The sequence below is a fragment of the Manis pentadactyla genome, chromosome 2 (assembly GCF_030020395.1).
Source record: "Manis pentadactyla isolate mManPen7 chromosome 2, mManPen7.hap1, whole genome shotgun sequence".
In the NCBI taxonomy this organism is placed as follows: Eukaryota; Metazoa; Chordata; class Mammalia; order Pholidota; family Manidae; genus Manis; species Manis pentadactyla.
The window spans coordinates 114,481,843-114,506,185 of NC_080020.1; the positions used below are offsets into that span (position 1 = coordinate 114,481,843).

Genomic DNA, 24,343 nt, shown 5'->3' on the forward strand with positions numbered 1-24,343 from the left:
TATGGCGCCCTCTAGTGTCCAGAAGCTCTATTCTGGAGCTGCTCAGCCCCTGAAGCAATGTTGGGGGTCACAGGGGAGCAGTATTGGTGCCTAGGGGGAGGAGACAGCTGTTCCCCGCTTCCCGGCTGCTGTGCCTGTCTCCACTGCCTGAACCAGTGGGCCGAGCACACAAGCTTTTGTCGCAGAACAGCCGGATATGGATCCCTGCTTTCCACAAGTGGCCAGAATCCCAGTCTCCCCAGGAACTCTGCCTATCCCAGCTTTCCAACCCCATAATCAGAATAGTATGATGAAAGCACCATGAAATATAGGTTTGTGCTCCCAGTGCAGATCTCCAGAGCTAGGTATTCAGCAGTCCCAAGCCTTCCACTCCCTCCCTGCTCTGTTTCTCTTCCTCCCGCCTGTGAGCTGGGGTAGGGGAGGGGCTCGGGTCCCGCGGAGCCACAGCTCTGGTACATTACCCAGTTCAGTGAGGTCTGCTCTTTTCTCCAGGTGTATGCAGTCTGGCGCCATCCTCTTTCCTGTTGCTCTCTCAGGATTAGTTGCCAACTGTATTTTCTAATTGTATCCAGTTTTAGGAGGAAGCCTCTGTCTCTCTGCTCATGCTGCTATCTTTTATATATATCTTGGCTATTGTAAATAGTGCTGCCAGAAAACATAGGGATTCATATGCCTTTTTGAATATAGGATCTTGTTTTCTTTGGGTAAATTCCTAGGAGTGGAATTCCTGGGTCAAATGGTATTTCTATTTTTAGTGTTTTGAGGAACCTCCATATTGCTTTCCATGATGATTGGACTAATTTACATTCCCACCAGCAGCGTGGGAGGGCCTCCCTTTCTCTGCCTCCTCACCAGCATTTATTGTCTTTTCCATGTTGGCCATCCTAACTGGCGTGAGGTAGTATCTCACTGTGGTTTTAATTTGCATTTCCCTGATAATTAGTGATGTGGAGCATTTTTTCATGTGCCTGTTGACCACCTGAATTTTTTCTTTGGAGAAGTGACTGTTCAGATCCTCCACCCATTTTTTTAATCAGGTTATTTGCTTTTTGGGTGTTGAGGCATGAGTTCTTTATATATTTTAGATACTAATCCTTATCGGATAAGTCATTTACAAATATATTCTCCCATGCTGTAGGATGGCTTTTTGTTCTACTGATGGAGTCCTTTGCTGTACAGAAGCTTTTTAGTTTGATGTAGTCCCATTTGTTTATTTTCGTTTTTGTTCCCCTTGCCCGAGGAGATATGTTCAGAAAAAAGTTGCTCATGTTTATATTCAAGAGATTTTTGCTTATGTTTTCTTCTAAGAGTTTTATGGTTTCCTAACTTACATTCAGGTCTTTGATGCATTTCAAATTTACTTTTGTGTATGGAGTTACACAATAATCCAGTTTCATTCTCTTAGACCCTTTGTTATTTTTAAAAAACAGAAAACAATGCAAACATTCCTCAAGTTTCAGGTCTCAATCTGCATTTCAGGGGCTCTTCCCCACTACCCCATGACTCCCCAAAACAGGTCTAACCACTTTCCTTCCCATGTTCTGCACCCTGCTCTTATCTCTGGCACCAAAGGCTTTCAAACTGATCATTACATATCTAGCTGGTAAGCTTCACTGAAACATGTTTTGGTCAAAGTTTACCCACGATTATCATCTGTCAGGTACCACTGGAAATTGGAAAGGAGAATTTGAAATCTAGTTCCAGGCATTTGCTTGGTTGGCTGGGATGACACTGCATCTCTCCAGCAGCAAACACCTGCACCCATTAGCAGTCACAGCCACCATGCGAAGCCACATGGCTTCTAAATCCCTGCTTCACCTCTGAGACTTGGGCATGTGTTATGAGTTGAACTGTGTACTCCCATAATATTCCTCACCCCAGGACCTCAGAATATGACCTTATTTAAAAAGAGGGTGGCAGATAAAATCAGTTAAGATGAAGTCATTCTGGAGACAGGTGGGCCTCTCATCCAATATGACTGGTGTCCTTACAAAAAGGAGAAATTTGGAGTCCCCCCTCCCCGCTACAGACCCCAGACCTGCTAACACCTTGATCTTGGACTTCTATCCTCTGGAACTGAGAAACAGCAAATTCCTATTGTTCAGGGCACTCTGTTTATACTACTTGGTTACAGCAGTACTAGTAAACAAACACAGCAGGTTACTAAGTGGCAGTGTTCTCATCTGTAAAATGGTGATAAGAATGGCACTTGTTAACCAGAGAGAAATAAATAAAAGACAGTTTGTGAAGTTGTTTAGCATAATGCCTGGCCCAGAAGTACACTGTAATGTTAATTCCTCCAAACACTCTTTTTCAATAGAATAGATTCTCACCTTTTTTAAAAGGCTTCCTACTATCTCTTCCCACCAAGCTGCTTAGTGAAAAGCAAGTACAAGAACAAGCCCACACTAGATTTCTCAGGAGATGAGGTGCACTTTCACTTGGATGCCAAGCCCAGGGCGGGGTGTGGCCCTTGTGTATCAGCAGGTATCTGGATTTCCTCCCTGCTCTTTATCCCACATGCAAAGCACCACATCCTTTCCCTTCCTTCCCACAGCAGCCACCACCCTAGCCTTGGCCCTAAGCCTGGCCCCTTCCTCTGCCTAGTCTTTCAAAACCCCAAAGCGTCCTATTGCCCAAAATGTAATCACCTTTGAACCTCATTCTTCACTACCAGCCATGGTCCCCACTTTCAGTATGTGCAGAAGGCCATCCCACCCATTGTCTAACTTTATTTTACTTGTCCACGTCCACCTTCCTCTTCAGTTAGGGTCTCCTCACCCCCACCTCTACTTTTGACATTCCCCCCACCATTCCCATTAACTGGTTTCCCGTTCATCCTAACCTCCCCAATCAAAAGTCCAGTCCCAAACTCGCCTTTTCTGTGAAGCCCTCTCCAAACTTTTAAGGTATCGATTGCCTGCACTCCTGATTTCACTTCAAATGATGCAAGCCTTGTACTGCTGTAAATATTTCATACAGTCATAGCATCTCATCTGGACAGTGAACTTTTGAGACCATTCATTCATCACACACTACTAATGGGAGACGCCATGCAAGGCATAAGACATCATTAGCTACCACTTATTGAGAATTTACTGTGTGCCAGATTTTATCCTAATCCTCATGGTGATACTTTAAGGCAGGTACTGGCCTCACCCTGGTTTATAGATGAGAAAAGCAAAGATCAGAGAGATTATGTAACTTGCCCAGTATCACACCAACAGTAAGTGACAAAACTGGGACAAGAGAGAAAACAGGGCTGAGAAATAGCTCAATGGGTCAGTGATAGTCAGACCCCAAAGAATGTGGATTAAGGCATTGTCCATTTGGAAAGATGTCCATAGTTATCATATAGATATATAGCACTGTCATATTTATATACATATATATGTTCTTGACATTCTTCCAAATAGACAATGAAAATACTTTAATCCACATTCTTTGGGTCTGGGTATTTATACACACACACATACAATATCAAAGGCAGAACTGTTTCGATACTTTTATTAATGACTTAAATAGGCAAGTTTGTGGATAGCTCAATATGATTATGATAAGCATCCGAATTTAAAATTAGGCAAACACTAGAGCAATCAAGTTATCAAAAAAATGAAATTAAACAAATTTAACTAACAAAATAAAATTTAACCAGGATAAATAAGTGTTCTGCATTTGGGTTCAAATATGCAATAAGACATGAAAAGAAAGAGCACTGAAAGCATATTAATATATTCTTAGGTTATATTAATAAAGCAACTTGTCTGGGAAGTGGAAATGCCACCATGCCACCATTTTAAGTCTTGCGGGGGACAAATCTAAAGCTTTTCTCACAATTCTAAATCCCATATTTGAGAGTCAAACTGGCAAATATGTTCAGAGGAAGATAACTGATATAATGAAGAATCCTTAGATTCCATGTCATAAGTTACATGGTGACTGAATATATGCATTCAGTATAACCTAAAACCAAGCTTACAATGGGTAACTGTAAGCTGACACCATTCCCAAAGCTTCCCGTGAAGGTGTGGGGTCAGGTCATGGCAGTTCCCATCTGTGTAAGTGATCTAACAATGGTGACTATAAAACGGTATACCTAAAGCAGGCCCCCATTAGTCCCATTTGTTATCAGAGCAGGTCACCCAACATATAACTAGACTTAAAAGGAAAAGCCTAATTGATAATCTCATGCCACCAGTCGGCAACACTCAGGAGGAATTCACTTCTAACATGAAAAGGCACTTAACTTCACCTAAAAAGACATGCTTCAAGCCAAGAGGACAATGAAGAACTGGACAAACAGCAACCAATAGTCTCTCATGGGATAAAAGTAATCAAAACTAAGAAGATCTGGTATACCTTTATCATCCGACTGAGACAAGACTCACTGTGGAAACTGTTTGTGGCCAAGCGTATTTCCTAGGGCTGCCACAATAAAGTACCGTAAACCGAGGCACTTAAACAACAGAAGTATATTGTCTCACAGTTCTGGAGGCTAGAAACTCGAGATCAAAGTGTCAGTGGATCAAAGTGACAGAGGGCTATGAGGGCAAATCTGTTCCCTGCATCTCTTCTGACTTCTGGTGGTTTGCTAGCAATCTTTGGCATTCCTTGGCTTACAGATGCATCATGCAGATCTCTGTCTTCATATATACAAAGCCTTCTCCCTGTGTCTCTTCACATAGTTTTGCCTCCATGCACGTCTGTCTCTGTGTCCAAATTTCCACTTTTTATAAGGACAACAGGCACTGGATTAGACCCAACACTACTGACCTCATTTCTTTAAATTTGATTACCTCTATTTCCAAATTAGGTTACATTCTGAGGTAGTAGGAGTTAGGACATCAATACGTCTTTTTTTCTGGGGGTTATGAGGGTATTCAACACATAGCACTGAGTTCATTTTCTCCAGCATCCACTCCCCTGCCCCTCGTGGTTTAGCTGGTTGCATGGCTCCCAGCTGGAGAACATGTTTTCCTGACTCTCTTACAGCCAGATAGGGATACACGACAAAGCTCCAGTCAGTTCCACGAGAGGGCAATAATCTGTGTACGTTCAGCGTCCCATCCTTTAAAAAGGAGAATACTTGTGTTTCATTTTCCATCTTTCTGGATCCTTGAAAGTTAAATGCAGAACATGCAACATGAACAATACCTGAGACCAGCACTGTCCAGAATAATAATGCCAGACTTAGTAAAGTTTCTAATAGCCTCATTAAAAAAACAAAAAGGAACAGGCGAAATAAATGCTAATATATTTACTTAAACCCAATAAATCTAGATGTGTAATTATGAAAGAAAAAATTTATATAAACTATTTTACATTCTTTTCTTGGTACAAAGTCTTCGAAAGCCGGTGTACATTTTACATGTACAGCGCATCTCAAATGTTCAAAAGTGCAAGTAGCAATTGGCTACTGCAAGGCACAGAGCTGCTCCGGAGGGCATCAAAAGGACCCGGGTCCCTAAATCAATCTACAGAGCAGAGCTGTCTTGCTGCTGGGATACTGGCAAATTTTTTTGCTTGAAAAGAAAGTACCTTCTTATTTGATTTCAGGATATTTTGTTACAGTAGCTTACTGCAGATAATACCTCCACTAGACTTCACAGAAGGGCCCTGCAGCTTCTCAGTTAGGAAACAACCTTTCAAAGAATGGACAGCTTCATGTGTTCACACTGACTCCCATGAAAAAAGCCAAAAACATAGTCCAAGTTTGAAAATAACCATAGAAACATCCTCAGCATTGGGAAATACATCTCAGAATAAATCCATCCAAGCAGAACATATGGTTCCTTGGACTTTTTGTTCTTCTATTCACACATTATAAATCCTATACTTCCCAGCCAGCTAGGCCACTGGACAGCCCAGGAGGAAGGTGGGAAGTAGAGACCATCAAATCATCTGGCCTCCAAGAAAATAATAAAAGAAATCTTTCCAGGTGGTGCTTTCCAAAAAATGAAAATTTCTTTCACTAATGCAATAAAAACTATCCTAATAATTGGATAATCAAGCTGATCAGAACACACTGACTTTCCTTGTCTAAAAGGAGGTAGGGACTCAAACAAAAGGAAAGCTCAGGCTAGTCACTAATTTCATCTTTATAGACATACTGGGCCTTTGGCTAATGCTGACGGCTACTGCCAAATAAATGAAAACACCACCTTTATGAGGCAAAGATCTTTGGGTGGAAATGCAGCTGAAAGCCATGTGAATTTAGAAGAAATTCCTACTTTACTCCCAAGGAGAAGTTACAAACAAGAATTTGTCAAACAAAAGTCTTGGAGGTCAGCAATAGTTTAAAATGATTACATAATTCATTCAGCACAAAGTGATAAGACCTAATAATAACCTAGATGATTCACTCTTATATAGACTATCACATTTCCTCAAGTTTAGGGGTCAGGTTCTGAGTGTCCTATTTGTCTCCAGCAGCAGCTGAAATGGCATCAGGTTTAACCCAGAATTCTGGGAATTATGGTCAGGGGTAACCAGAACAAAGCTGTGACTCAGGTAGCCAGCAATGGGGCTCCATGTAGAAATAAGACATTTTATTGGTCCCAGGGGAAGAGCAGAAGTTAATATCTGTTCTCTCTTGCTTTCAAAGTTAAGTCTGACATGCATTTGCCTCTCCAGAAACCTGAGATTCTCCCAGATCCTCACCTGCTGATGGAGGTGAGCTTTGCCACTGTGGGCAGCACTTGGGGTGATGATGCAAAATCGCTGCCTGGGTCTTCATGCTTAGGGCAATGCAGCAGCAGAATATATTTCATGCAGTTTGAAGCTTTGGAATTTAGGAATGTGGATGCCTGTGTCAGCAGGTGTGTGCAGGAGTTGACAGCACAAGCTCTGGGGGGTCAAGAAAAACCAGGCTTCAGATCTCTCTATTTATCAATGCGTGACTTCAGCCAAGTTACTTAATTTCCCTCGACCTTAATTTCTTCCTCTGTAAAAGGCTATTGTAACAATGGTCTTTACTGGATAATGGTTTGTAGGAATCAAACATGATAAAGAGCAGGTAAAGGACTTGGTACAGAGCCTGGCACGTAGTAAGCATTCAGTAAATGAGAAGTCCTCTCCTTATTTCTGTTCCAGTAGGTTAGCAGTCAGAAGGTGCTTACTGTTGCTATTAATATTATGTATTAGGCAGTGACACCACTAAAAGATTGTGATACTCTGGCCTCACTCTAGTAGACACTGAAAATAGCCCCAAAGGTGAAAGGACTGTGAAGTTGAAGCTTATGAGCATGCATGCCCTGTGGGGGGGCACCAGGGCTGCAGAGAAACTGCTCTAGGAGGGAAAGGCATGGGGGTGATGTTTGGGTTGAATTGTGCGTCATCCCCACCCCTCACCCCAACATGGATAAGCTGAAGTCGTAAGTACCTCAGAATATAACCTGATCTGGAGACAGATCTTTACAAAAGTAACCAAGTTACAATGTCATAGGGTGGGTCCTAATACACCATTGATTATAGCCTTGTAAAAAGGGGACTTTTCGACAGAGACACGCACAGGCGAAAAATGCTGTGTGAAGCTGAAGGCAGAGAGGTTTCGACAATCAGATGACTGCCAACAAGCCACCAGATTCGCCTTCACAGCCCACAGAAGGAACCAGCCCCACCAACACCTTGATGCGGAACTTCCAGCCTCCCAAGCCATGAAACAATACATAGCTGTCATTCAAGCCACTCAGTCTGCGTTTAAGGTAGCCCTGGGAAACTAATACATGGTGAAATCAGGCAGCGAGCAGACTCCCCATTAAGGAGGGCTGACAAGACCTGGAAAATATGTAGCATGACACAAACCTGACCCAATTTCTCTCCAGAAGTTTACAAGAGTCTCATGCCTCCACCCAGAAAGGTCATCTGTGATGTATTTTTAAATTATGTCTATGGAAAAAAGAGGTTTAGCTTTACAACAGATTTGGCCAAGGCTCCCCTGTCAACAGAGAGGCTTAGGTTTTAAATACTCCCAACTTTGGGTGTGTGGTGGGGGAGGGAGACCTGGGTGTGTGTAAAAACTTACTGTAAGTAACTAAAACTCCTTGAAAAAAAATGCCTTGGCAGAGATGTTGATCATCGACCTTCAGGAGAGCTGTTCTCTCCACAGGCAACAAATTCAAACTCCTGTCTGAGCAGGATGTGTCTGGTTCCTCAAGATTCACCATGTGTGTATTTTTTTTTGGCTGAAAGTTGCAATCGTTAGTCGCCAGCTACATAAAGAAACAGCATCAATTCAATTTTTCATGGAGCCAGCCATTTCAAACTGGCTGCTCTGATTTTTTTTTGTAATGGAACGTCCGCTGCTTCCCTATGACAACGGAAAACCTAATTGAGAACAAATCTTTCATAAAATTAAACACACGCCCACAAAATAAACTCTGAAGGCCTCCATCATGTTTGAGAGGCATTTCTCAAGATCTGTTACAAAGATCTTTCAGCCCCATTTCCCATCCCTCAAAACCTCCACCCATTTCACTCAAGGCACTAAAATTTGGCATTTACAAAGAAATTTCAGAAGCCTGAGCATTTTATTAGCAAAAGGGAAATCCCAACCTTCTTGGCTTCATTTCTCATGATGACAGCTCGTTTTTCCATGTGGAACCACGAACTAGTTGCTGCAAATATTTAAAGAGGTAAAGAAGCCACTTTCAAACTATAGTCATAAAAGACATAAATAATGATGATTTAGAACTATGTGCTCATTTATAAGCATAAAAGTCAAGTACATCCATTTTTAAAACTGGAATGAAAAATTTATAGTGTTTTTAGTAAAAGACTCAGAGCCACGCCATAGGCACTCTCCTAAGATCTTGCAATATTACCATCATACATGTCAAGGGCAATTTTTTGAAACTGAATCTACCCACTGTGCTACATGGCTGGCTCCCCTGCATTACCCTCTCTTCCTCTCCCAAACATCACTCTAAATCCTACCCATCCCCGAGGCCTGGAAGAAATTCCACCTCCTAAAGCTGCCTCAAATTCTCCCATTTCCTCTGAAAATCTATAGTAATTATCATCCAGACCCCAAAATTTAACAACTGGTTATATCATCTTGAAGGTCCCTTTAAAAATGTTTATATTCTATATGATTTGTATTTTGCCTTAGTTATTTCTTGTGTGTAATTTTTTCTCCTTCCACCTCAGTTTATGAGCTTCTGATACACAAGAATCATCTTCACATTTCTCCTGGATCCCCTCTAGATCTACCCCAAGTCTAAGGACACCCAAAATAAAGTTACACATGTGAACTTAAAAACATCACCCACTGTAGGAGGACAAGGGTTCAGCTCCGTAACTCTCTTTGGCCTGTGGGTTATCTGCAGGCTAATCTGCTCCCAAATATGTTCAGGGATTAGTTCAAGGAGGCAATGAAAGAATCTAACCAGAGCCCAGAGAATTAGCCGTATTCCCCTACTGTACCACATAAATCTGTCCTTGCCTTGGTAGCCATCTGAGTCAAGTGTTCCAGAAAAGACAGTTGGAGTCAATCTCTACCCACATGATGGTCTTAGAATAGCAGAATGACCTCAAGGCCATCCACGGGGGGATCCTTTGGGCCACTCTTCCCCTTTCTCACTCTGGGTTTTGCTGTCAATGGTTACAAAATGGTCCGGCTGCAGACCTCCCAAGATGCAGGCTGCCTGAAATGTGAGCACACCGAAGGGTCACCTGCCTTCTCTTTAAGAAAGCACGAACATGATCTGCTGTCCCTCTTCTTCCTACTCCCCCAGAAACACAAAGAACCCTTTCTTCTGCCATCTCCTTTCAGCCTCACACAAAGACAAGCAGGAAAATTTGGTGGCTGAGGGTTCAGGGTTGTTCTTTGGGAGAGACCACTCACTTCAGGTAAAGAAGATGATAGTTTGGCTCATTTAACTGAATATATATAAACAGTTTAAAACTTGCCTTTCTTCTAACAAGTGATACAGGTACATGCATATACTCAAAAAAAAAATGCAACCTGCAAGGCATTCACTGACAAACAAGCCTCCCTCCCCCACCTGCTCCCACTTCCCTCCTCAGAGGCAGAAGTTGTTACCAGACTATTCTGCCCTCCAACCATATACATTTTTCAAAGTCTACTTGGTGTCATGGGTTTCTGAGTAAAAGAAAGGACTGAATATTTACCAAGAATCTCCTGAGTCCCAGTCCCTGAGATATGTGTTCTTCGTACATGAGCCCGTTAAATCTTCACAACTTTGTGAAGCCAATACTATTTTCTCCACCTTCCAGGTAAGGAATCTGAGGTCCAAGAAAGGTAAGAGACTTGCCCAAGGTCACAAATCTTGGTCCAAAGTTGCTTCTCCAAGCTACTGCCTGGACTGCTCTGTTTCACAAAATCAAATCTCCATCCAAATTTCCTCTTTCAGGAAATCTGGGTTTTGGAATTGGGCTACTTTGGCACAAAAACTGGTTGTACAACTTAGAGCTCTAAGAACCAGACATGTCACTGTAACCTTTCTAGGTCTCAGTTTCTTTATCTGTAAAATGAGCCTCACAATAAAACCTACCACATAGGTTCATGGCAAAATTACATGAATTTCACATGCTAAGCTTAGCATAGCACATGACATACAATAAATACTTTATAATAGTCATTATTACCATAGACCTGATTTAAAATATGGGGTCTGAAATGGTTTTCTTTTTTGTTTATATTCCCTTCATTTAGCAGTACAGTGGTCTGGCTGTGGAAAGCAATTGGAATGAATTTGGGGAGCCATTTGCTACTGTATGGTCCCATTATACCAATTTCCTTTGCTTTCCTATGCAAAGCTTGCTCCTTTAACATTTCTTCTCATAGACTAATTTCCAAAATCACAGCCTTTCTGCTGCCAAATCCCAGAAGCTTTTAATAGTGTTATTGTTGTAACTTTTTAAATCATGGAAATATTTCAGATTTTATATAAAAACGAGATTCCAGCAATGCCCTCCCTATTGCTACACGACTTTACTTTTGAAACCAAGAAAGCTCCGCACCTATCATGTCCCCCACCCCTGTTCATATATCATGGAGCTCCAGGCTGATTAAATTTTGCTGAAATAATCTCGACTTACGTAAATGGAAGCTATCCAAATTCCCTCAGAATGGGAAAGAGATTTGTTGACCTGGCCACACAGTTTACAAACCCATATCAACACAACAGGACAACAGCCTCCATTTAAATGCCTTTTCCTTCTTAGCTGAAAGTGAAATGAGACCCGTAGGCTGTACTATCATGTAACCAGCAGACGAGGAGGCGGTTCCTCAGGGCAGTGGCAGGGGCAAAGGATTAAGGAAGTCAGATGACCTCTGTTCTCACTGGCCAAAGGCTAGCTGGATGACTTTGACCAAGTCACTTCACATTCTCTGAGTTTCAGTTAACTTACCTGAAGAATGAGAAGGTAAGACCAACTTTTTCCTAAAAACCCTTCCTGGCTCTAACTACCTCTAAGTGAGACAAGATTCTGCAATCATCCCACAAGCATCTCGTCTGGTCTGGGCCTTATCAGGGCAGTAGGTTACATGTCATGATACAGCCTTGGGAGATAAGCTTCAGCCAAAAGGATGCGTGCGCGACATGTTAGCCAAAAAGACGCAGCCTCCATTTATTGCAAAAACACAGTAGTGCCAAGCTGTCATATAATTTATGTCAAAGCAAGGAAATCAAGATTCACCTTTAATAACCTCATATTAAGTGATAGGCAAGCAAGCCCATGATGAGGGTGACATATCTAAGCTTCCATCTAATTCCCTTCCATGAATCTCTCCCATTCAATAATTCTGCTTAAAGCATCCAGAATGCATTAGCACAAGACTGGAATTCCAGCAAGGTTTGTAAGGTGACCTTTTGTTAAAATATCATTGTATATAAACCCAATGCTATTTTTCTCCATTTTCTCCTTTGGGAGACTGTTCATAATTCTGACATTATAACTGGTTCTTCCAATTCAAAGTCTTTATGACAGATAACAAATGAGTAAGAACCCCAGGAATTCAGGGCACGTAAATATGCCTGCAGCAAAGGATATTTTTACAATAGCCTTAACGGGGAGTAAGAAGGTTTCCTAAAGCCAAAGACAAACCATGCTACTACATAATTCCTTAACCACGGTCATAAAACTAGCTTCTTCTAAAAATGACAATCTGAAGCACATTTTGGGGACTTTCAAATGCTGAGGTTTTTACTGATGCTTTTAAGATTTTAATTTGATTGTTCCGTTCTCTACAAGGCACAGACTCTGGGAACTTTTTAAAATGTCATTTATAAAGCCATACACACAAACAGCAAGGAACCCAGAGCACACCATTCAGAGAAGCCTCCCTGAGCTCAGGCCTAGACTACTTCTGGTCTCTGCAGTTAATTAACCCAGTGCCTTATCAAGGCAGGAGTGGAGGCGGTCCCTGCTGCGGCAGGAGCACCGCTGGGGCAGGCCAACTGGGGGTCATCCCGTACTTACATCACTCTTCCTGAACTTGGCTTTCAAGCTCTTCATGTTTAGTCCATTCAGCCTTCCAAAGCTCTAAAGGAGATTTTTCAACACCTAAGCCAAGAAAGAAAGAACAAAATAAACTAATTATCTAGATTTCCAAATAAACACAGATATTCCCTCCTGATTGGATTACACTTTGGGGCTATGAGTAGCAAACTGGGGTTCAGTTAGTAAGGTGGTCAGAGTTGAGAGCTAAGAAGTGGTAAATAACATAGGTTATTTCCGCTCATAATACACTACCCTAGAGCCTTTTGGCATTTTCAGGTTAACTAAAACTTCTTTTATCCCAACATATCAAACATTAACAGTAGAACAAGTAACTACTTAGCTGTCATTGTACACAATATAGTATCTGCTTGCTGAATTAATTCTTCTAACACATCCCTCCTGTTACAATCACACCATTCACCTCCTTTTGAAGGGCCACAGGAGTGAAAAATGATAGGGAAACAATTCATATTCTAGATGCCATTCATTCCCTATTTTGTTTTTCTCGGTGCGGTTTTTTTTTCCTGCTAAATGTGCAGGGCAGTTAGTAAAAAAATGCCAGCAACAATAAAATCTCCTCCATCAAATACTTCATTCCTCAGTTAAGCCACTCTAAGCAATGAAAGACTCCCCTACGCACGTCCTTGGGGGACCCAGCAATTATGAGTTGGAGCTGGAAAAGTCTTAAGAAATTATCTTATTTAGGAGGGGGTCTGTGGTCCCCTGGACAGGGAATGCCATTTTTTTGAGTAAATATGTATGTACTTTTTGCCAGGAAGAAAGTTCCCAGTTTTCATCAGATTCTGCAAGGGGGTTGTCACTCTTCAAAAGTTAAGACTATTGGGCTAGCCTAAGCCCCTCATTTTCCAGAGATAGGAATGGAGCCTCACAGAAGTTAGGTGGACACTTGCCTTCAGCTGAAAGTCTGTTTATGGTGAAATTCAGAACCAGACCCCAGAAGCCTGACTGGCAGCTGAATGCTTTTTCTACTGCCCTACAGCTTTAATACAAAAACCAAAAAGGGGGGGGCCTGCGCTAAAAATATGATCCAGACTTTACCTTTTCATCCTTAAACCTGGAAAATGTAGAAAGTGTAGAACCTTTGCATTTGGGTCAAAAAGGCAAGAAAATCTATCTGCAAGTTACCATCCCATAGCATACACTCACTCAATAAATGTAACTCCATGCCTCACCTGACTGAAAGTGGGAACGGCAGAACTTTAACAGGACCATCCATTTAAGAACTAAGGAATACAGGTCAAATGTTTACCATGACTGACCTTTATTTTTCAAAAGCCTTTCAAGGTCATCTCATGTTCCTCCACCGTCCTTATCGTTCTGAACTTAAGTGATTGAAGAGATAGAGGGGGAAAGACACAAGCCACTGAATGGCTGTACTTATCCCTCTGTCACTGCCTCCAAACGCTGTCCAGCAACTCTGGCTTTTAACTTGACTTTCCCTATTGCTGCTGCTATCAAGCAGGCCTTTAATGAACCTAGGCATCGTAAAGCACTTTGATGACATTAATCTGGAGGCCACCTTTAACGGCACTTTGCCTGTGGTCCCTTTCAATCTTCCCAGCTTCAGCAGGAGTGGCAGAATGCATGTTACCTTGGAAACCATACCCACTGTAATTACACCTTGTTCACTGCCAAGTACTTAACCACAGAAAAGGCTAGGCAGGTACCCAAACAGCAAAGTGCAAACTCAGGGACAGTATTTCTCAAAATTAGTCCCTAGTTAATCTTAATCAGAACACCTGAGGGCAATAGGATATAGCAAAATCTTAGTCCAGATCCTCTGGAAATTGAATCTCAGGGAGCAGACCCAGGCATCTTCTAGGCTGAAGATTTTGCATACTGAAGTTTGAGAATCTGAAATAGAGGAAGCTGGGGCAGGGAATACACTTCTCAGAGTTGCACTGGTTTATAAAGCAGCCCCTTTTCACATCAAAACCACCTTTTGATGAATCCAAGTAGAAATAAAATAGATATCCCCAAACTGCTATGGGCTCATGATTCTCTACCAACTGTAGCTAGAAAATGGAAATCATCCTGTGAGTTCAATTCCTTCTACCCTCTGGGCAAAGTGTTAATGACCAAGGAAAGAGGCCAAATCCATGCAGCAGGAGGGGGAGAAAAGAGAAGCTGAAGTCTGGATAACCCACCAGCTTCGTGGCCCACCAAGGTGGACTCACCCAAAGCATTTTTTCAGCCACAGAACACATCTCAGGCAACCGCCGCTAAGACTTTTGTTTGCGGTCATGGAAGTGTTCACAGGTGTTGTGCCAGTGTTTTTTGTGTGTTTGGTTTTGGCTGTTTTGTCTTGTTTAGCATGACAGTGAGAAGCATGCAAACTTATTTGAAGAAGATTAAATAAATAAAGCAAATAATCCAAAAAATTCCCAGGGGACAATAGTAGCTGTGAAATGAATGTCTTCCTGGCACTGGGGCTCTGGGTGTGTGAAAGCTGGGTGGTCCATGGATGTAACTCCAGGCCAGAGATGGACTCAAGGGTAAAGGAGTTCTGGAAACCTACAGAATGGTAACTTCAGAAAAAGAACTGTAGATGGGGTCATTAAATTAGTAATAGATCGTCTACCCATTGAGCAGAAATAGTAGTTTATTCCAAAATAAGCCACTGAAACATAGCTCCATCACTGGGCTGCAGGGATCACGTGACATTGAGTCCATCGGCAAGGTGCAGAGATGCACAGTTTCTTAATCCATTTTCCCTTTCAAAATAATGTAACTCTCAAAAATAATGTAACATGGGCTACCCTTATCCAGGACAGAAAGTAGCTGTTACCCATGGCCACTAAGGAACACTAACTTGCAAAAGCAAATGGGAGCTGAACCCACATGTACACTTTCCCAAATCACAAGAATACACTAGCATCGGAGACACCATACCACAGGATTCAAAGGCAGTGGTTTGAAATAAGTCCCTCTGAATCACCGCATTAGAGGAGCAGAGGAAATACCAATGTCCCCCCACTAGCTAATTCTTCCGTCGTGGCACACGGGATACTTCAACCAAAACCTCGGCAACACCAGGGCACTAATGCACACCCCAGACAGGCTTCAGAATCTTTTCTTCTGAGTTAGGAAGAACATCACACTTAAAACCCAAAGCATTGAAGAAGGCATCCAACAACTGTAAGGAATTAAAATGAAAACCCTTCTCTCCCTGCCAGCATCCACCTTTCTCCCCTAAGCACTGGATTGTTTCCTCAGACAATAATCTCTCTGCAACAGAGATGGAATTTTAACCAAAAGCTATATAAACACTCAATTATCCCAATATGGCAAAACAAATACATTCTGCAAGAGGTCTCTCCAGACCAACCCTCCCAAAAAAGATGACCCTAACCACACAGCACCTCATGCCCTCTGAACTCCTCCATGGATGCTGCTTCAAGCCTCTCCCTCTTGAATAAATAAGGCTGTGCCTATGACTACGTCACTGCTTCCAGAACACAGAACAGAACATGGGAAGCACAGGCCAATGAGCACTGCTCCCCGTCACCCAATGTATTTCATCTACAGCAGATCTGTTGTCATAGTAAGACGGAATTTTCAGCACATGCAGACATTTAGGTTATGGTACCTCTGGGCAGGCATCATGGAGGATTCAACACTGACCAATGATACAAGTAGAGAATGAGACAAAACCCTCTGATCATTGGGGGTCAAATACTGCAGAATTTCAAAGAGTGGAAATGTTTGAGGGCTGGGAAAAGTCAGAGAAGTTTTCCTAACAGGAGTACGAGTCTAACTGGCCTTACAGGAAACACAGGATTGGAGCAAGCTGAGGAGAAGCATCTTGTCAGCCCACCTTGGATTCTCCAGGCAAGAGTCAGACGCCTGTTCCAGCTCTCCAAGTGGTCCTATAAGCTTCTCTCATGAGAAGTGGTGGGAATTGTTGCATAGTTCTTTCCAAAGAAAGATCCTCACCCAATCTTCATACACTCTGAGCCTTTCAGGCCTTGGATGTGAGTGAGGGTTCTACAGTCCTATTTACTGCAGCACATGTGAAAATGTGCATCTCCTACTGCCTGCTTACTTTGGAAAAATGTGCATCTCCAACTGCCTGCTTACTTTGGAATAAGTGGATTTTCAGGGTCGGGTTTTCACTTTGCTTATATTTGGGCTCTGACCTTTGGCATATATATATATACCAATAAATGTCTCATGAATGAATACTGTGAGGTAGGCGCCAGGACAGCCTTTACACTTTACCTCTGCCCTCTCAGCAAGGATCTCCTCGGTCTCAAACGCATGGACAGCGAGCACTGAGACACAGACTAGCCGCACTGGGAGTACAGTAAATGCACCCTAACGGTCAGGCTCCACCCAGCACATGAAAGCACAAGAAGTTCTAAACATTTTAAAAGACCAGCCTCATTTGGCCTATGCAGTCTTACCAGCTGTCTTCCCTTTCCTCCCCTGCCTGCCCTCTTCTCAAGGCGCTGTTTCCCTGAGCTTAGCTAAGGGAGCTGCCCCTTCAGAGTGGAATGTTAGTGACAATAGAGAGCAAGGAGCATCAGCCAGAGCTCTGGGGGCAAGTTCTTGGGACAGAGGTCTCACCCGATACTGTGCGGCAGCCAAGGAGTCCCCCAAACCAACAGGCCTGTTCCATTCTTTGGCATGAGATTCCATGCTTCTCGTCAAGGAACTGCTCAGTAAGGAAAGTCCATCCCAGATGGGCCCAAGGCCTCACCTCTAACCTCAGCAAGACTCTCCAGAGTCATTGCTCCGTGGATGTTCACTGTGGCTGAGCAAATGAATAAGCACTCGTTGTAAACTGGCAGCACAAAGAAACAAAAAATATTCCATTCCAAAGTTCAGTGGCCAGTTCCAGATGCAAATTTTCAAAAGTATAATTGCAAAGGCAGGAAATTAGTAACAGGCCTCCGGAAGCCCTCACACACATCCAGGGGGACAGCAGGGTTGATTTTATTCCAAGGCCCCTGTCCTCCACCTTGGATGGCCACCTTCTCCCTGTGTCTCCAATGGTCCTCCTGTGTGCGGCCCAACCTCTCTCCTAAGGACACGAGTCACCTAGAACTAGAGCCCACTCATATGACCTTGTCACACCTTAATTACCTTTTTAAAGACCCAATCTCCAAGTACAGTCCCATTCTGAGGTACTGGGGGATAGGACTTCAACATATCAGTTTAGCCCATAACACCTCAGGGAACGGCCCAAGAGCAAGACTCAGCTCAGAACACCTGTCATTTCGCTCTGCACCAGTCACAGCTTTCTCATGCCCTTACCTCTCATCCTCCCCACACCCACACCCCACTCCAGTCTTAACCACTGCAATCCTGGACAGAACACAAACCATGAGTTACATGCAGCCAGCAGGATAGCAAGGGAAAACGGAAAGAGGAAAGATTCTTTAAAATCACATTTGAATGTTTTATTATTATTTGAAATGGGACATTCTAAGTTCTAACTTAAGAGTATTTAGCAGGGGTGAGAGGCTGGCAAAATGGATGAAGGCGGTCAGTTGGTACAAACTTTCCATAACAACATAAAGAAGTCCTGGGGACAGGAGGTACAGCCTGGTAACTACAGTTAAGAACACTATATTGCAGTTTTCAAAGTTGTTAATGGAGTAGACTTAAAAGGTCTCATCACAAGAAAAAATTTCTAACTTGGTATAGTGATGGATGTTTAATGAGATTTACTGTGATCATTTTGTAGGATACATAAAGAGCAAATCACCATATTAGTTTCAGGTGTATAGCATGTTCTATGTCAATTGTACCTCCATAAAAAAGAGTATTTAGCAATTGAAATTGACTGTAGAACGTTTTTTAAAATCGTAGAATTATCAGAAAAGTCACTGATTTCACTCAGAGGCAAGGGATATCCTAACTTTGCTGAATAAATTTTAAAGATATAGTAGGGCATAAAACAAAGCTGCTTTAGGATTACATTTTAGGAGACATATTCAGGAAACCAGATAAATATGAATACATGAAATGTGTAAACAAGAATATCTTATTAGGCATTAGTTATGGTCTGAGTGCTTTCATAAATGTCATCTTGTTTATGAATTAACTAAGGTACAGGTTTGTTAAAAGACTGCCCACATGATAAAGCAGAGAAATGGTTGGGGTGGGGGCCAGGGGAGACATAAGCAACAGGTTCATTTGGGCATTGAATCCTTTCTAAAATACTCTTTTTATTTTCCCCCAAAGAAAATAACTGACCCCATTCTTTTAAAAACATAAATGTTATTCAGTTACTGTTATCATAATAACCATGCAGTAAAACTCTCTTGAGAATATTAATATCCCTCCCTCTAGTCACAACTCGCCTTTATCCAGGGGATAACATTTCTCTTGACAAGCACATCATTCTTCTTTAAAAATAAAACCTGCCATCAACCAGGACCAAACTTGGTCCACAAATCAGTCAGAGCCAGCAGCGCTCATACAAAATTGGCCTACGCTCTGGCAGTGTTACTATCTGGTCTGTCTAACCTGCTACTCACACATTCCAGTGAGCCTACCAAAGAAAGGCCCCTATGTCACCTCGTGCCCTAAATCCATGCAATTTAAAAACCACAGCCTTAATCAAAACAGGCTTCTTCTGGAAGATAAAAATCACTCTAGGACTAAGAAACTCCATGGGATGATCATCCTTTGTGTTGAAGTTATTTTAAGATCATCTCTAAAACGCCCTCCCTAGTCCATGTTTCCAGATCTTTGATGTTCATGTCAACAGCACCTTCTAAACACACCACATGTTCATCTTTCCAGAAGAAAAGCTGCCCTGCATACACCTAGTAATCAACCGTAAACGGCAAGGCTTTTGCACCCTGTGCCGTAGCTCCTTCCTCCCAAGTCCATTCCTTGGTGTTCACCCATCCTGAAACCGAAGAAAACCAATCAAGTTTAAAAATACAGGTCCAATCCTCAGACATTACTGCTGGAAATATAAAATGTGGAAAGCAGTTTGGCAGTTCCTTATGAAGTTAAATATAAATTTACCATACAACCCAGCAATTCCATTCCTGTGTTTCTTGCCAAGGGAAATGACAACTTATGTCCACACAAAGATCTGTACACAAATGTTTATAGCAGTATTCCTAATTGCAAAAAAAAAACAAAAAACGTGGAAACTACTGACATATCCATCAACCAGGTAAAAAAAACATGCTCCCCATACAATAGGATACTCTCCAGCACCGAAAAGGAAGGAAAGAGCAATATATGCTGCAGCCTGGATGAAGCTCAAAACCATTGTGCTCAGTGAAGGTCAGAGAAGACCACATATTGTAAGATTCCATTTGTATAAAGTGTCTAGAAAAGGCAAATTTATAGAGACAGAAAGTTGATTACTGATTGTCTCGAGCTGGGAATGGTAATAGAGTGACTGCTGATGGGGGTGAGGGGGATCATTTTGGGGCGAGGGAATGGTTTTAAAACTGAACAACAGTGATGATTACACAACTTTATAAATTTACTGAAAGCGACTGAACTGTATATTAAAATTGGTATATTTTATGGAATATAAATCAGAACTCCTGAAACTGTTTTTTAAAATATCAAACATAAAATGTGAAAAGGAAGTCAATCGGTGAAGTCGCTAGGTAGTGAAAGACCTCTCTAGCACGAGAGAGCAAGACTTCTCCATTTATGGTTACATTTAATTGTTTTTACCCTAGAAAGATTTAACTGCCTAATGTTGGCTTACCATGTATTTCACTACTTCTTTGACTTGGCTTCAGAATGGGGCTAACTTGGACTCTCATATTCTCGAGTGTTGGAAATGTCATTTGCAATGACCACAGCGGTTCTGTTTGGCCTGCTGAATTTCTCTACGCATGTATCCAAGGCCACAAGCACTTTTCACAGCAAGGGAAAAAAATAAGTTAAAACAGATTCTGTGAACTCTGATGTCCTAGGAGCAGGAGTAAGAGTGTGGATGGAGCACAAAACTTATTTCAGCTGCTCGAACTATCATGTTTGGACATCACTCGAACATCATATATTCAAAAAAGCATGCTTCCTATCTACAGTTCAACAGAGACGACGTGCTTGCCCACCTGAAGGCAGGTTTCTTCATTTGCTTGGGCACAAAAACCCTCCCTTCCATGCCGTAGTGGACCTGTGATGTCCGGTTTGATCCTCAGTGCCCAGCCTTTTAGAAAACTGTTCCTCCTCCAAACCCCCCTCCAACCAGCTCATAGTCTCACTATAGCTATTCCAGGACAGATGGGAATACGTCCTCAGCAAGGCTATTCAGAGACTCTCCCTGGGATTTTTGGAGTCGGAGGCGAAGGGAAGAGGAAGTGGGGAAGGAGAACGGTGGCAAGGGAGAGGAAATGGGAAGAGGAGGGGAAGGAAAGACTGTCCTTCTGGTGGAAAAACTGGGAAATTGTGGGCCTAGCAGCTACCCATGCCCTGTACAGAGAGCTGGGCTCCCTCAGGCCCTGCTGTAGCCACACCGTCTTAGCACAGGATTTGGGGACACAGGAGCCAAGACACCCCATGTAGCCTGAGCTAGTACACTCTAGCTCTCTGTCTCTGTCATTGGTAGTCTCAGTACTGACAAAGCCTTTGGCACCTTCTCACCTACTCAGTCTTGCTCAGGCTGTCACCTCAGGTGCCACAGTGAAAGAGGGGCCTGGAACTTCGACAGCATGTTTGCAAGCTTGCATTTCTGTCTGTTCAGCTCATTTCTCAAGTCGGTTGTAGCTAAATGCACCTCATGAACCTACAGAAGTCAAATATACTCTAGAGTCTCGCTGGGCAAAATTCAGTGGGAAGACCTGAACATCCCCTTTGAAGCTGCATGTTAGGGAGGGCACATTTGTCACTCATTTGTTTGGCTATTAGCCACTCCCTGATCCATCCTGCCCCAGGCAGCATGCCCTCGCCACCTGCCACCCACCAGCCCCAAGCCCTCCATTCATTATTCACTTCTATCAGTCCCCTCACCACAAAGGATCCAGCCAGCAAGCCCAGTGTGGGTCTCTGGGGCCATTTCCATTCTGAAAGTATATGCTGCTCTTTGGCTCTCCTTCAGGAACCAGCTGACTATGAAAACAATCACAAATGTAGAAAGTAACAGCATTAGACTATTTAAAGACCCTCATGAAATAAAAGTCATTGTAACAGCTGGTTTCAGGAGGGACTGGGGGGACCGTACCTCCTCTGCATCCCAGAGCTGAGGGGAGCAAAGGAGGGAAACAAAGCTGCAGTTGAGGATAATTAAGGAAAACCTTCAGGACACGAGGGCCTGAGGAGAGAGGAGCAGACAGTGGGGAAGCTGCCCCGGGGTAGAGGGTGGAGTGCTGGGGCTCACCAGGAGGCCTCAAGGTCCAAGGATAATCCTCCAGGCAGTTAATCGTTGAATACTGCTGAATATATGATATGCAAACACACTGTCACTCACGTTAATTTATTTTAAATAGGACACCTGGAAGAGAAGCCTAACATGGTGGCTCAGCCACCAATGCATCACTCCCCAGGGGCTATGCCAGCCTAGATTTGCCACACTATTGCCTTGGCAGTGCAAATGGAAAGGCTTTCATATCGTTTTCCATTAGAAGCCACAGGCTGCTCCATGCCTATACTATATGGAGGGCCTAGAACCTCCTGCCCAGTGGAGACAGCTCCTGTTAACTGAATCTGATGTTCCGGACCACCCATCTTTCCATATTCAACCACTTTCTGTGTTCAAGGATGAAAAGCAAACAGTATTAACATACAGGATGGGGACTGGTTCCATTAACAGTAACAAAGATTTGACATGCTCCCCCCACCCCAACATATCTACACATATCTACAAACCCACATACCTTGCAGCTGATGCTGGGAGGTTCACAGAGGAAATATATCAAGGCCACTCAAGAATTTGTGATTTAAGAGGAAAAATAAGCCTATACTGTTTTATTTGCTCACAGACACTGAATGCCAACTATGGGCTAAGTAAACAGGGGATGTAGAAATGCGGACCCTACACAACCCTTGCCTACAAGAGGAGGTAAAAAAGGCCCATGTAGATTAGTGCCCTTGTAGAATGGCAGAGAGATACAGATTTGTAAACCCAAACACAAATGTCCATTATACTGTGTGTAAACAGTTTGTGATGAAGCTATTGTACCTCTCTAAAGAAATGCTAAAAGCTAAGGGCAAAATCCCAAGTAACTGGGTAATGACATGGGAAGCTTTATCAAATATGTGTTTACTGAAGGCATTCTAGGTGTCAGGTGGTGCTGAGATAACAGCACCTACAAGACCATATTCCTTAGACCACTGCTGTCCAATACTGCAGCCATTAGCCACATGACTAATGCAAACAGACATGCAATGTGGGTGGAAAATACACAATGGATTTCAAAGACTATGAAAAAATGTCAACTATATCATTAATAAGTACATGAATATATGTTTAAAATATTTTGGATATAGTACGTAAAATAAAATAGATTACAATTCTTTCACCTGGTTCTTCTGCCGTTTTTGTGGCTACTAGAAAATTTTAAATGGCTATGGGGCTTGTATTTGTAGCTTACTCATATTCCTATTAGAGAGATTATTTACATTTTCTTTTCAAAGACTGAGCATCCATTTAGCAAGAACAGCACCTTATTACTAACAAGGCAGGCATGACATTAAGCAGACAATGTATATGTTACCATGTTGCCATGTTTAGCCATTCAGTTAATAACATAAAACTCAGATCTAGTAAATACTACAAGTTAATGATAATCAAAACTATAGCTTCAAAGATTCACTCTAACACATGCAGAAGAAATAATCAACCAGCAAGTTTCACTCAAGACTGACAGGCTTCTATGCAAACTCAACTATTACTCTACTAATATGTGGTTCAGAAAACAGGTTCATATTTTTGTCTATCAACAATTGGACAGTTTTTCAAAGAATGCAGCAGGAAATAAAACTTCCCCATCACTTTATTCTAAGTACCACCATCTTATTTTGGCCATGATTTTACTGCTCTGTGCTGAGATGATGACTGAAACAAAACACGTTGTCTGGTAAGACCGAGGAACTTGTTAGTGCAATTTGAAATAAGATTGGTCACTATTACAGGAAATATGTCTTTACATTGTCCACATTACCTAATGATATAATAGAAAGCTGAAATGGAGGAATGATGATACAGGGAAACATGACTGTGAACTACATAGAAGATGTAAGGCAGACGTGTTGCAATAAAACATGGGCAACTTCTCTTTATTGTGACAGAATGTAAGGGCAGGTACGTTATATTGGCAAATCTATTTGCAGTTTTTGAAAGATAGGTTAATAAATAACATTTGCAATAATAGCCACAATGGCTATCATTTACTTAAATGATTACTTTGCAAAATTGTGTACTTTGCAAATTTTTTTTTACTGTTTTATTATAACCAAGTATTATGTCATTTAATGCTCAAACCATTCCAGAATTAGATGCTATTGTTATTTCCAGTTTCCAGATTAGGAACTTGCAGCCTAGAAAGTTTATTCGGCCAAAGTAGCACAGTATAAATGGAAGAGGCTGGATTTAAACTCAGCTCCCAAGTCCAAAAGATGACATCAGACTGCCTATTAGACAACACTAGTAATAATAATAATAATATAAAAGAGTCTGACCAACAGAGCAACCTTTTTACTATTTAATGTTTTTTCCAAAAAGAAAATTAGATGACTTTAAAGGTTTAACAGTCCTCAGATCTGCTGCTGGCACAAACAGAGCTCCCTCTAGGAAGTCTGAAAGGACCAATTTGAAAAAGACATTCCTTCTGGCTGCTTGCCCTCACTCACACACCCCTGCTCATTCCAGGCAAGGGAAGCATTTTCATTTGTCTTTTTCATATGCAGAGCATATGCAGGGAACTCATCA

General features: G+C 42.2%; 1 protein-coding gene across 2 annotated transcripts in view; it reads right to left on the bottom strand.

Annotated features, from left to right (window-relative positions):
* The window catches only part of RAI14 (retinoic acid induced 14), a 133,468-nt gene that overhangs the window by 100,028 nt on the left and 9,097 nt on the right, over positions 1 to 24,343 (bottom strand). For both annotated transcript variants that reach the window (XM_036884895.2, XM_036884896.2), the window contains exon 2: positions 12,445 to 12,528. In XM_036884895.2, the coding sequence (XP_036740790.2) occupies positions 12,445 to 12,480 (36 nt within the window). In that variant the 5' untranslated portion in view covers positions 12,481 to 12,528. The remainder of the gene's footprint in view (positions 1 to 12,444; positions 12,529 to 24,343) is intronic.